General features: G+C 38.2%; 2 protein-coding genes across 12 annotated transcripts in view; one reads left to right on the top strand and one right to left on the bottom strand.

Moving 5' to 3' along the window:
• ORC4 (origin recognition complex subunit 4) overlaps positions 1–5,031 on the top strand; it is a 28,466-nt gene extending 23,435 nt beyond the window's left edge. For all 9 annotated transcript variants that reach the window (XM_083494971.1, XM_083494978.1, XM_083494972.1 and 6 more), the window contains 5 exons: positions 434–520; positions 2,449–2,557; positions 3,757–3,852; positions 3,941–4,008; positions 4,470–5,031. In XM_083494971.1, the coding sequence (XP_083351097.1) occupies positions 434–520; positions 2,449–2,557; positions 3,757–3,852; positions 3,941–4,008; positions 4,470–4,652 (543 nt within the window). In that variant the 3' untranslated portion in view covers positions 4,653–5,031. The remainder of the gene's footprint in view (positions 1–433; positions 521–2,448; positions 2,558–3,756; positions 3,853–3,940; positions 4,009–4,469) is intronic.
• A 5,006-nt stretch (positions 5,032–10,037) lies between these two features.
• Positions 10,038–13,943, bottom strand: part of ACVR2A (activin A receptor type 2A) — a 56,804-nt gene continuing 52,898 nt past the window's right edge. For all 3 annotated transcript variants that reach the window (XM_083494218.1, XM_083494217.1, XM_083494219.1), the window contains one exon: positions 10,038–13,826. In XM_083494218.1, the coding sequence (XP_083350344.1) occupies positions 13,632–13,826 (195 nt within the window). In that variant the 3' untranslated portion in view covers positions 10,038–13,631. The remainder of the gene's footprint in view (positions 13,827–13,943) is intronic.

Genomic DNA, 13,943 nt, shown 5'->3' with positions numbered 1-13,943 from the left:
GTTTCAACTTGGCAGAAGAAAACAGTTTTTTATTAGTATTTTACTACTTGCTTTGAAAGGTGATTGAGAGCAAAGTTTTCATCCAACTGGTCCAATCCAATGCAAATAACTATTGTACTGGTCATTGGCCATGACAAATCTGAATAAATATAAGCAAAATAAGTACAAGCAAAAGGAATGCCACACCACAAATAATAGTCTCTATTTAGATCTCTTCGTCTCCCTTACAGTTCACTGCCGTGTGGTTCAGTGTTTCTGATCTTTTTGTTAAAGCCAACCACATGGTTTGCTTTTGATAAGTTATAACAGATTATATTTTTGTGATCTTCCCTGAATCACTTTGTGTTATATTATCAAGTGTATAAAAATGTTTTAGGTGTATTAAGATGAGTAGATTGCTTTAAAATTACTGATTTTGAAAATAATGTTTTAGTCTCTCTTAGAAGACCAAAAGGTGCAAGATGTACTGCAAAATCAATTCCATTATAGTAAAGACCTGCGGTCTCTCTTCATGTTGTTGGTAAGATCTTGGCACGTTTATTTCTGACTCACATTTTACTGCTATTCATGGAAATAAACTGATACTTCTAGTTACGAATGGAGTTAATGCAACTACTATATAAAAGAAAACTAATATGGAAAGGAATATGTTCTGATACAGCATGCTGGCTTAGCCCTTTTCTAGTGGTAAATGTTTTTCTGAGGATGGGATCCAGAGTTCACTCTTGCCACCAGCAGTATTCCCTGAGCACAGTTCCACTCAGGAGATGCACTTAAGGCAGAAGGTGATTACCCCTCCTTTAGTTCATAGCAAAACTTTCCCATGGAGCAGTGTGGAAAGTCTGTGCCTTTTAAGTTCTAATAAAATTCTGCAAGTCCGACTTCAGTGATGTTTGTACTTGTGAGTCAAACCACTTCAAGATTTTGATTGCAATAAATACAAAGAAGTCTTAAAATAATATACAGTTCTATTTGCTAATGATCACAGCCATTGCTTGTGCAGTCCAAGGCTCCCTGTTGACTCATGACATTTATTATGTTTGGTGTGTCTTACTGTCTTAAGAGCCCCCAGACCTGTATACAGTTAGGAATGTTAAATATTTTCCCTTTATTCTGTTTTATGCATTCTGACTGCAGGATTTGGGTTCAGAAACTGTGTAGAGAAAGAAGTTTATTAAGGTTCTGTCTCTGGCCTGGTTTGAATATAACATTCCAAGCTCTATAAACCATTTCTTAGGAGGCCAGGGACCCATGTCATGGCCCCATGCTTGTCTCTTGCCCCTCCTCTCTGCCTGCATACTAGCTTTAGTGAGGATATATTGGTTTCTTCTAAACAAGAAATATTTGTTAAGTCTGAAAGAGGAAATTCTGCTTTAAAACCAGATTTACTGTTTGGTGTGGGCAGTATCCAAAGGGGGTTAACTCCTGCTTGCTCATCAGGCATAGAATCGTGTGACTTGGCTTTTTGTACTATTCCCTCACCAAAGGAATTCTCCATTTCTTCCCTACCTTTCAAAAGGAGCAAATGTGGCATTCATCTCTCCAAAGGAAACCGCTGCCCCAAGACCACCACTTTGCTTTCCTCAGGGAAGTTTCTATTGTGGGGAGAGCTCTATTGCATGTTCCTTCATCATGGTACAGTGACTTCACCCACTGAAGGTCTTGCATAGCTTTTACATATTCTACCTTAGATATTGTCAACACTACACAAGTCATGGAGTGTTGGTACTGTGCAAGTTTTTTCTGGTTGGTGTGTGGAAGTATTCAAGACCATGCCTTTACTAAGATGTGCATATTTTCCACAAGGAGCCCTCACCCTTATGGGTGGCCATCACCTTGTTCAAAATTGCACCACAAGAGGTCTTCACCTCTTCAATTCCTCCATCACAACCCGCTATTCCCTTAACTTCCTTCTATAACTGTATTTTTCTGCTACAGTTTTGGCCGTGGCCTCAAACTTGGGAAGGACTTTCAGAGAGGGCATAGTGCCAAAAAGCCCAGTCACATGATTTTCTGCCTACTTTAAAAATAGGAGTTCACAGACCAACCAGAAAGAACCTTCACTTGTAAGTACCAATTTTCCAATCTCCACGCTGCAAACATTAATTAATTTAAGAGTAGTCCTCTTTATAATGCAGCCGAATTGGACTTAAATCCATCTAAGTTGTTCTTGGTCTGATAAAACATTGTATTACATTTTTTGATTGCCTCCTGAGCATTGTGTGTTGTTTCCAAAATTACTTCTATTTCAAAGAGTAAAATAAGTAGGTGTAAAATTATCAAAGATCCTAAAAATGGATATTGCAATCTATATATAGCACTGTTGGATGGATTCTGCAGTAATACTCTCAGTTGAATGTTACAAACTATTTCATATTGTAAATAACTATAGATGCTTTTATAATGACGTTAAGTCATTAAATATTTAAATTATTATTTTGTCTTCAGATGCTTGCTTCAAGTAGTATAGCTGTGTCTCACCCGTATATCAATGCATCAGACCTTCTTGAAGCAGGCAAACACTGCAGAATGGACTCTAAAGCAAATATTGTACATGGTAAGATGACAGTGTGTACTTACTATCTTAAATTATGTGAGCAAGTTCTGAAATGCACTTTATGTGCTTTCTTTGTTTCAATTGGATCATCACGCCCTAAATAATGCTTTGAAACTTGCTCTGCAATTGGGTGTTTCTCCCTCTCCTCACTTGCTGTTCATCCTTTGTGGATCTCCAGATTCTCAGGGATGACTGAAGTGGGCACTAAATGCACGGTTTGTTGAGGCTAGTCTTGACAGTGCCACACAGCATCAGACATGTCTCAGTGGTAGATCATAAATATTGGGGAGGTGGAATAAGGCAACGGTTTAAGTATGCTGTCGCCAGTGAGTTTATGGCTTTATGTTTAATAATAGTAAGACCTCAGGAGAGTGCTGGCAACCTGTGCAGCTCCCGCAACACAGGTGTTATACTGGATGTGGGTACCAGTGGCCAGTAGCAACTCCAGAGTGACCCCTCCCCACAAAAAAGACTGCATAGCTGCTCCTTTAGAAGGGAGTGCAGGCTGCTGACAGCTCCAGACAATGGAACCACTCAACCATAGTGCTTCTGTTTTGCTAGAACTTAAGCTCAGTTTATTGGCCCTCATCAAACCCACAGTGCATCCAGGAAGTGGTCCAGAATTTGCACAGCCTCAGCTGTAGGCTATTAGTCAGAAGTCTCTGAACCATCTGGGAAAGCTTCGCTGGCCAACAACTACAGGATACAGTGGTACCTCGGGTTAAGAACTTAATTCGTTCTGGAGGCCCGTTCTTAACCTGAAGCACCACTTTAGCTAATGGGGCCTCCTGCTGTTGCCACGCTGCCAGGGCACAATTTCTGTTCTCATCCTGAAGCAAAGCTCTTAACCCGAGGTACTATTTCTGGGTTAGTGGAGTCTGTAACCTGAAGCACCTGTAACCTGAAGCGTATGTAACCCGAGGTACCACTGTACAACGTACCCAGAGAGTGGGGCAGGTCCTACCCAACAGGTTGTCACCTTGGCATAAAACCATGTTAGGCTTAGGGTTATAATTGACCAAGTAGACTTCCTTTCCTTTATTTGATTTTTGAAATTTAAAGTCAGCTTTCCTTTTGAAAGCTTGAAGGAAGAAATAATAAAAATAGTTTCAAATAGCTGTTAACATTTTAGATTAGGCGTTTAAAAAGCTATACTGCCATGAAAATAGCTATTAAGAATTGTCTTCTTTCTCTAATAGGTTTGTCTGTGTTGGAACTCTGCCTCATAATAGCCATGAAACATTTAAATGATACTTATGGAGGAGAACCATTTAATTTTCAGATGGTTTATAATGGTAAGGTGACATCAGATTTGTTACAAAATGTGCAGTTTATTACCTCTAAAACAAAAGTGTAATATAATTTGTATTTGTTTTGATATAGAGTACCAGAGGTTTGTACAGAGGAAGGCACACACAGTGTACAGTTTTGAGAAACCTGTTGTTATGAAGGTATGTACTTTACTACATTCTTTTGAAACCTTCTGTTTTAGTGCCACAGGGGACAAATAGTTTGAAATAAGATTGATAGAAGAACTGGAACTGTAAGATTTAGCTCCCATTTTTTTAAAAAAAAGATATTCTAAAATGTTTTAGGGTTGTATGCTTTACATAGGTGTCATTGTCTAACTTGGTCTTTTCATTATTGTATTTAGTACTCTGCTGCCCTCTAGTGAACATTGTATGCATACATGTAGCTTTTATGCTGCAAATGAGGTTTTTTGTGATGTAGATGCTGTTTAGAAAATGAAACTAAACAGCCTAAAATAGAGGCAAGATTTTGCTGCATCTTAATTCTTATTCAGTAGCAAACTCTAATCTAAAATATCTGTAACTGCAAATTATGTTGAATTTATCTGTGGATGATGGGAAAAGATTCTAATGATGATTTGTTTGGATTTTTTTATTTTTAGGCTTATGAACACTTGCTGCATCTTGAATTGATAAAACCTGTAGAAGGACCATCTATGTGCACACAGAGAGAATACTTGCTAATGAATCTTCTTTTGGACAACAACCAAATTATGGATGCTCTGCAGGTTTACCCAAATTGCCCAACTGATGTAAAGCAATGGGCTACATCTTCAGTAAATTGATTGTGGATTTGAAATATTTGATGAGATTCTGGAAAGTGGTACTTGGGTACAAATAAACCAGATGAAAAATCGGTGTTATCTATTGAAAGATGACCTTTAAAAATGTTCTTCAACTGCCCAATGTACTTGATTAAAAAGTGTATCCTTCTTTTCTTTGATTTATTTGTTAATATTTCCAAAGAAGTGGATTTTGATCTGCAACAGAAATCCAGTTTTCTGGGTGATACCCAGATTGGAGTGAATTCATTCGCTTGAGCATGACTGAGTCTGTTGCAGTGGATCTACGCTGTGTTTGACTAGCATTGCATACAGTCTGGTGTTCACCTTTTTCTTTTGGTTGTAGTCTAATATGTGAATAAAGGAAAATGTTTCTATTTTATTACAGCCGGGGAAAATATTCTGTTTGTGTCATTCTCTCTTCTGGTAGTTTACCAGTTGTGTTTAGTTAAACTCTTATACTGAATTTTTTCTTAAGTCTTCAGGAAGCTGATGGCAAATTATTTTGGATGCTATAATAGTTAATACAGAGAAAACAGTTCTATTAAAGTCCTGATCAAAATTGTAGGACAACTGTTTGAGAAGAGGTAACTTGGGCTGCCTGGCTGGCTGGCTTTGCTTTTCCTTCTTGTGTAGGTATTTTCCATCTTACCACCTAGCAGTATTGGGGACTATAATTAGCAAAAAAAATTATCAATGTAAATACGTATATGTGGATATATATGTGAACCCGTGGGGCAATTTAAATTGGAAGTTTAGAATGGAGCAGTAATGGAGTGTGGAGCTTCAGTCATCATGGAAGGTAGCTCCTAACCTGCACTACTCAGAGAAAGAGAACTCAGCTTTAATAATAGTCTTGAATATCCCCACAAACCAACTGCTTTCTTAATGCTCAAGGAGCCTTGTTTCAAAGCCTTTGGGCTACTGTTGCATAGCTAAATGGGGGCTGTTAGCAGTTGTAGTTCAGCAACACACCTGTGTATCACTTCTGGCCATTGGCTGTGTCCACAGGACCCAAGGTTCCTCATTCCAGCTGTACAGGGTCTATTGCTCATGCGGTTATTTTCATAAAGTTTGGGAAGTGTTTCTAGCTCCTGGTTTGGAGGTTACTTCTCCAGTGGGGGCCCTCTAGATGATCATGTACTCTTAACATCCCCGAGCAGAATTGCCAGGAATGATGGTAGTTGTGTAGTTCAACAGCACTTGGGGGAATCGGGCTGAAGAAGACTGCCTGCTTTAGTATGAGGAAACACTGTGCTGTGCTGCACCTGTAAAATGTTTTTCTAAAAAAAATACTGATTCTCAGCCTTGCCTTCCCTCAAACCCAGCTGTCTACCTTTTGTTCTCTTTTCCCTATCACTTCTCATCTGATGTAGGACCTCTCTGTAGTCTTTACTGCTATATTAAACTGGTTCCTTATCAAAAATCCCTTTAATTCCTAGAAGTTTCAAGAGCAGCAGATAACTCATGATTCTTTGGAGCTAGTTTTTAGTGTTGGATCTATATTATCAAAGCAGCTACTGGGCATTGGTATGTTTGTGCGAATTTAACTTGGTTGTCTTGTTAGTACTTATTTCTAAACTACCTCATGTGTCTTTGCCATATATGCACGCTCTATTTTCTTCTGTAGCTTCTTTTAAAATTCTGAAATAGCTACACACCTGTATAGTAATCTTAAACTTGAATGGAGAGTAAATAATGGGGGGGGGGAGGAGAGAAAAAACTGGATTTGTATTTTCAACTGTTTGATTGGATACAATACGTTATCAGCACACCTTTTTGCACACTGTCATGGTAAACTATAAACTGCTGTTAAATAATGTATGGCATTTATTTTCTTTAGGAGATAGGGCCAGAGCACGCACACAATAGACTTCAGAAATGTCATTCTCAGTTGACTGTATTTTATCAGGCTATTGTAAAACTGTATGTGGATATTTGGCTTATTCGGCAGTACAAAACCACTTGATGAAAACCAGTTGTATAAGTAGATTTAAAATTGTGGCCCATTATGCACCAGAAAGAACAGTTTTGTGTCAGTAATATTTATGGCTATTTATGACAAGTAGAAGGAACCCCCGTGTGTGTGTGTGTGTACACACACCCACACACCTGCAAGTGCTCCAAATGACTGTAAGAAAAAACTCCCCATGCTAGGATAACAATGACAGCAGCAGCAGATACAATTTAAGATTACACGTCTGTGTGATGCACTTTCCTGCAGTCCATCACCAAATTCCTCCTCCTTCCCAGTTGTAATCTGGTAGAAGTAGTAAGCCTGGGTGAAGGGAAAGTATCATGGAGAGAGCTTCACCTTTGGGAAGAAACATGTATGAATATCTGCTGCCACTTTAATTTGCAGTCCCAGTTGTTGTGTTAGATGTTAAAGGGATTTTTCATTCCTACAAGATGTGATAGTGTCTTACACACACTTGGAATAGTAGATAGGTAGCCGTGTTGGTCTGCCATAGTCAAAATAAAAAATTCCTTCCAGTAGCACCTTAAAGACCAACTAAGTTAGTTCTTGGTATGAGCTTTCGTGTGCATGCACACTTCTTCAGATACACTGAAATAGAAGTTGCCAGATCCTTCTATATAGTGAGAAGGTGGGGAGGGGTGTTACTCAGAAGGATGGTGGGAATGGGAGATAGGCAGATAGCTGGGAGAGCCTGTTGACGACTCTTAACGACTGTAATAGGTCTTACAGGAAAAGGCAAGGGGTGGGAAGGTGAGAAATGGTTTAGTTATGTATAGTGAGATAAGAATCCAATGTCTTTGTTAAGCCCAGGTCTTTTCATGGTTTTAAGTTTGGTAATGAGTTGTAATTCAGCAGCTTCTCTTTCCAGTCTATTTCTGAAATTCCTTTGTAGTAAAACAGCTACTTTGAGATCTTGTATAGAATGCCCTGGGAGATTGAAGTGTTCTCCTACTGGTTTCTCTGTTCTGTGATTCTTGATGTCAGATTTATGTCCGTTTATTCTTTGGCGTAAGGTTTGGCCTGTTTGTCCAATATAGAGAGCTGAAGGACACTGTTGGCATTTGATGGCATACACAATGTTAGACGATGAGCAATTAAATAGTCCCGAGATGGTATGTGTGATGTTGTTGGGGCCAGTAATGGTGTTGTCCGGGTGTATGTGGCAGCAAAGTTGGCATCTGGGTTTATTGCAGGCTCTGGTGCCAGTGTCTGTGTTAAGTCTGGTTGTACTATTATTGTGGGTTAGGAGTTGTTTAAGATTGGGTGGCTGTCTGTAGGCAATGAAAGGTCTTCCTCCCAGAGCTTGAGAAAGAGAACTGTCATTGTCCAGGAGAGGTTGTAGATCTCTGATGATGCGTTGTACTGTTTTAACTTGGGAGCTGTATGTGATGACTAGAGGTGTTCTGTTATTTTCTTTTTTGGGTCTGTCTTGCAGCAAGTTCTCTCTGGGTATCAGTCTGGCTCTGTTGATCTGTTGTCTAACTTCATCTGCTGGGTATTTTAGTTCTGAGAAGGTTTGCTGTAGATCCCTTAGGTGAGAGTCTCTGTCTGTAGAATTGGAACAGATGCGGCTGTAACGTAGTGCCTGGCTATATACAATGGACTGTTTGGTATGTTTGGGATGGTAGCTAGAGGCATGTAGATATGTTTGTCGGTCAGTTGGTTTGCGGTATAAGGTGGTGTCTATGCGCCCATCCTGTATTTTTATAGTAGTGTCCAAAAAATGTATTTCTTGCATAGATTGATTCATTGTAAGGTTGATTGTGGGGTGAAAATCATTCGGACATAAATCTGACATCAAGAATCACAGAACAGAGAAACCAGTAGGAGAACACTTCAATCTCCCAGGGCATTCTATACAAGATCTCAAAGTAGCTGTTTTACTACAAAGGAATTTCAGAAATAGACTGGAAAGAGAAGCTGCTGAATTACAACTCATTACCAAACTTAAAACCATGAAAAGACCTGGGCTTAACAAAGACATTGGATTCTTATCTCACTATACATAACTAAACCATTTCTCACCTTCCCACCCCTTGCCTTTTCCTGTAAGACCTATTACAGTCGTTAAGAGTCGTCAACAGGCTCTCCCAGCTATCTGCCTATCTCCCATTCCCACCATCCTTCTGAGTAACACCCCTCCCCACCTTCTCACTATATAGAAGGATCTGGCAACTTCTATTTCAGTGTATCTGAAGAAGTGTGCATGCACACGAAAGCTCATACCAAGAACTAACTTAGTTGGTCTTTAAGGTGCTACTGGAAGGAATTTTTTATTTTGACACACTTGGAAGACAGGGTTACCACCATAGGTCACAGTGCAGAATCAGACGATATAAGTGGGGGTATTTTGGGGTGTGTGTGGTATTTTCAGTCAAGGTTTGCACGCCTACCATGCAAACAGTCAGGTATTCATCCACACAAGAGCAATTGATGAGAGTATTGAGCAGCCTTTACAATACCCTTTACACTGGTATTGCTTTGGTAGTTAAGTATCAGACTTTTTCTTCTTCCCTCAGCCCACTTTAGCTGCAACAAAAGAGCAGACAAGATCTCTTTATTGGTTATTTGTTTACTAGTATCAGGCAAATGTAACAGCTTATAGAGGGGAGAGTTCAGTAGCTCTTGGTCCATATGTTGTATCCAGACAATCTGTAATCACAGGAGTGATTCCATCAACAGCCAGAATTCATTACATATTGGTAGACAAATTCTGAATGAGCCTTCAGTTTTTCTAACTTGGTAAAAAGTAGGGTTTATGTAAATACACTGTCCTTCAAATTTAGGAGCCCTGTTTGCACAAACACAAGGTTCCAAAAGCCATTGTACAGCCGTTTTGTTAGTTCAGGCCCTCCCTCCAATATATGGAAAATGGCAGGGATGAGAACTGAGTGCAGTTGTGCTCTCCTCCTCTCATACCCTTGCAACTGTATGAGGGTGAATACCAAAATAGTGCCATGACAACATCTAGAAAGGCTCCACACACTAATTTAAAACATGTATAGAAAGACTGTCTTTTTATTCTAATCTTAAACACGGCTCTTTACACTGGTGGTAGTGGTGGGAGAAATCCAGTCGCAGTTGTCAGCTTAGCAAGAGCCTGTTTAAGGATGTATAGAGTAGTTCGGATCATCCTTTTTTCAACCACTTCTGAATGACAGAGCAAGGGAGTATAAACATACTGGGCAATATACATATATGTTCCTACCAAATTCTGCAATGGTCTTCTGCTTCCACAACAGGACTCCCCCTTCCCCCCTCCCATCGGTTCCAGAAAGTTGGGGACCCTCTGGAATAAATATTGCAGAGAAAGGAGTCTTGGGAATGTGTAAAATGTTGAAAGCCATCCAGCATACATAAATTCAAAGAATTAAAATTAAAATGGGGCAGGGAGAAAGACTATGCCAATCTTAGTAGTCACTTAAATTTTTATTCATCTTTGTGGGAATAAGGAAAGAGCGCATACATTTTATTTATACAATATTTCACAATCACTTATCCAGAATGGGGGTTATTTTTTTAAATACTTGCCAAAAAATAGCAAGAGCAATTTGACAGTAGTACAACCACCTGTGCCAAGAACACTGACAAGTACAGAGTAAAGCTAAAATAATTGCTTACCAATATCTTGAGAGGTAACATCTTATATGGACTGAGTGTGCATTTAAAAAAAAACCAAAACGTACTGCTGGTTGAGTATCTTGAGGTAAATGGTGTTCCAACAAGGATACTATCATTGTTTGCTCATAATCCTGTACATAGCTTTCTGCATCTTATACCAAATATTCCTAATAAAAATGCATTAAAAAGGTTAAAAAGAGAAAACTGGAAAAAGGTCAACCAATCAAGTCACCTCACTTTGTTAAACTACAATCAGCAATTTATTCTGTAGAACTGTAGTATGAACAATATTTATTACTACTACATCTGATTACACCTTAGTTATGCAAGAGCTATTCCACATGGATTTCGCTATCAAAGAAGGTATAATGTTGTGTATTTTAATCCAGACTCATTTTCAGAATACCACCATGAATGAGAACGCTAGGTCAAAGAACTCCAACAATTACGAGGCACAATCTGTTCCGAAATGCTAAGTTATATTTAGTAGGAACTGTACAAAGAGTAGTCATGCATCATGTGATATAAGTTCTTAGCATCTAACACAAACTGAAAAGGTATTGCAGGGTTTAGACTTCTGAGTTGATCACAAAACTGGCTAATCAGTTAAATTCTGTGGCAATTATATGGCAGCCAACTAAGTAGATACAGGCAAACCAAAGACAACAAAGCTTGAGCCATAGCCCTAGCTTTTCTTCACAAGTCAAAAATACAAGGTAAACCACCCGAGCTGGCCAGATCCACACACGCTACATGTATGGTTCAAATACAAAAAGCAACAATGGTCACAATATCTGCCAGAAACCAGAGCATCCTAGCTCAGCCTTTCTCTCTCTTAATATGTGGCTTTATTTGTGGGTCTTGGCTTAAGCATTTTAAAACTTGCCCACCTCTACATTTTCCGCATAAGTTGGAAACAAAAATGTTGAGGTTCTCTGCAATATCTTAAATATGGATCTACAGTTTGGTGAATTTTAGCAATTTCACAGGTTCTACCAAAATAGCTTTTAAAAAGTAAGATATTTTTCTTGAACAATTAATTCATGATAATTCTCTAAAAATCTGAATAAAGGTACTTAATGGGGGATTTCAAAAGTCATTTTTTTTTAAAAAAAAAAGGATGGAGACATTACCCCATTTGATTGTCAAGTTCTGATGATTTTCCCTATATGACCTGCAAACGGAAATGAATTAGCAAAAAATACACAAGAGAATAGTTGCCACCTGGCTCAGGGATCATATTGGTGGAAATTAGTGTTTGATGGAAAGCTGCTCTATTAAAAATTGGAGTAGATTCTCCAAAACAAACATGGCAACTGTGTTTTAAAAATGTTATTGTATTTACAAGTTTCTGGATAATCACCAATACACAGTTCCTACATTGTCCTAATATCTGTCCATTTGGATATTTTCAGGCAAGACTTCTTAAGTTGTTATATCAAGCCCTAAAATCAGAAGCAAGCACATAATTTACCTTAGTCCAAATAATAATAATAATTCAAAGTCCCTCTGTCAACAAAGAAAAATAGCAATTGTGCCCAACAGTATTTTTAACCCAATCAGACCATGGGGTTCTTACGGCTACAGAAAAAAAAGATAAATCAAAAAAACCTCTGGGTGGTATGCCAGTTACACACAAAACAACTCTGCTATTACTGCTCTTCCTAGCAAGTTTGGTGATCAAAATTTTGTTAATAAATAATTCTTATTTGTTCCCAGAGATTTGGTACATAAGAAAACACTGTGGCTTAAATAAATAACTTACAAGAACATTCACAGTGAACTTCTGATTGTGACATTAAAAAACACTATTTAAAAGTCTAATGCACCTGACCAGAATCTCGTAACACTGGCTACTGTTGGTTCTGTACTTTAGTTTTAGACAGTTAACTTACTTTGGCCTGTGTACATGTAGCTGATCAAATAACTCTAGTGTATTATTACTTTTGAGAAGTACTTTGGCACCAGTCTACCTGCTGCCCAGTTACTAGAGTTTTCTTTTTTTTATGGTAAGGCTTAACTTCTTAAATGCCTATAACGCTTGAATACAGTAGTTTAAATTTAAAGTTGTAGGGTTGTTTTTTCTAGACTGTGCTACATTGTAATCTCTACAGAAATAATTGCATTTGATGGCAAGCGTATTTTGAGAGCGAATGTGTAACTTATTTTTAATTTAGTGACCACAGGGCAAACCTATGCATCACAGAAAAATACTACTCTGACAAGTCGGCACCAAAAATCAAGTGTTGTGAAGCTGCAAAAGGCAACACATGAAGAGTGAGGAGTTCTGGGTAATGAAGCTTCCTGAGGTGATCCTGAAACAGTGATACAGAAGGTGCTGTATCCTGTTTAGTGAAACAGAAAATACACTAGGCAGAACATTAACATACATAGATTGGAAAAAAAATCTTCCTTAAAAAGAATTAAAATTAAGAGCTTTCCAGTGCCATAGCTCACATAAAAATTTAATTTTTAAGTCATGCTTAAATCTTTAAAATATTGTCACACAGCAAACCTAAATAATATTTAGTAAAATAAATGTATGCAATATTTTGGGAAGTGGAGGTAAAATAAAGCTTTAAACTAAAAACCGGGGAATTTGCCATTTCAAACAATACTTTTTATACACAAGCTAGAACACAGAAAGGCTAATACCACTGTTTTAGGAATGGCCATTGTCTGTTGGCATGAAGCACAGCTTACCATCTTTTTATTTAAAAAAAAACCACTGTGAATCTGTAATACATATTTTACAAAATTCAGATCAATCAATTATTTCAGTTTTGTTAGTGTTGTCAATTTAGCATAGGTGGAACTGAGGTATACCTTGTTGAGGGAGGTTAAGTAATGCTTGGAAGCCTTTTTGCTAGATCCCACGTTGATTACATAGAACAGCAGCACACTAAACATTCACAAGCTGTGTCATATTGGCATTACAATAGTCATTTATATAAACACAACAGCAAATGCAATAAAAACAAGTTACCCTTTTTTCTTAAATCTGAAATGAAATGTTTGATTTAAAAAAAATAGCAGTAGTTCATTTTAAGGAATTAGTGTCTCTGACATATTAAGAAATACAATGTCAGCTTTTAAAATCTTTCACCAGCCAGGATAGGTCCATGTTCTTCAAATAAGTTCCTGAAACATCACCTTGCCGTATTCTCAGTCCCACGTCCTTCTGGCATATGCAAGGAATGCAGTAAGTCTCCTGGATTCATGTCTGGAGTAGGGCAAGGAGGCGTCTTCCTACTCACACTCCAAAGACAAACTTACCATTCCATAATTTCACACGGAGAAAACTGTTGAGCAGAAACAGGCCCGTTAGCTTAGCAGCTCCAGTTCAGAGTCTGATGGGTAAAGATGTGTGACCATTGTAGCTATCATAGACTGGATTCTTTGGGAGGAAAGTCTACATTTGTCACCATGGTGACCACAGTCACAATGTCCTCTGTTGTTATAATGTTTGTTAGTCTTTGCATCTGAATAATCCTTTCCTCTACACAGCCTGCTGATAATCGAGCTTCTGCATCATGATCCCAACACTCTTCTATTGTTTCACAGAGCATTGCCATTCCCTAAAAAGGAAGGTGTATAAATTACATTAAATACAAAGTAATCATCATCAACAACATAATTAGAATGTAAACATTCAATTTTTGACGTAAGCTGACGTAAGCTGTCAAGCATGTGAT

This window comes from Podarcis liolepis, assembly GCF_965112155.1.
Source record: "Podarcis liolepis genome assembly, chromosome: 1".
Classification (NCBI taxonomy): domain Eukaryota; kingdom Metazoa; phylum Chordata; class Lepidosauria; order Squamata; family Lacertidae; genus Podarcis; species Podarcis liolepis.
This window is presented reverse-complemented; position numbering and strand designations above follow the sequence as displayed.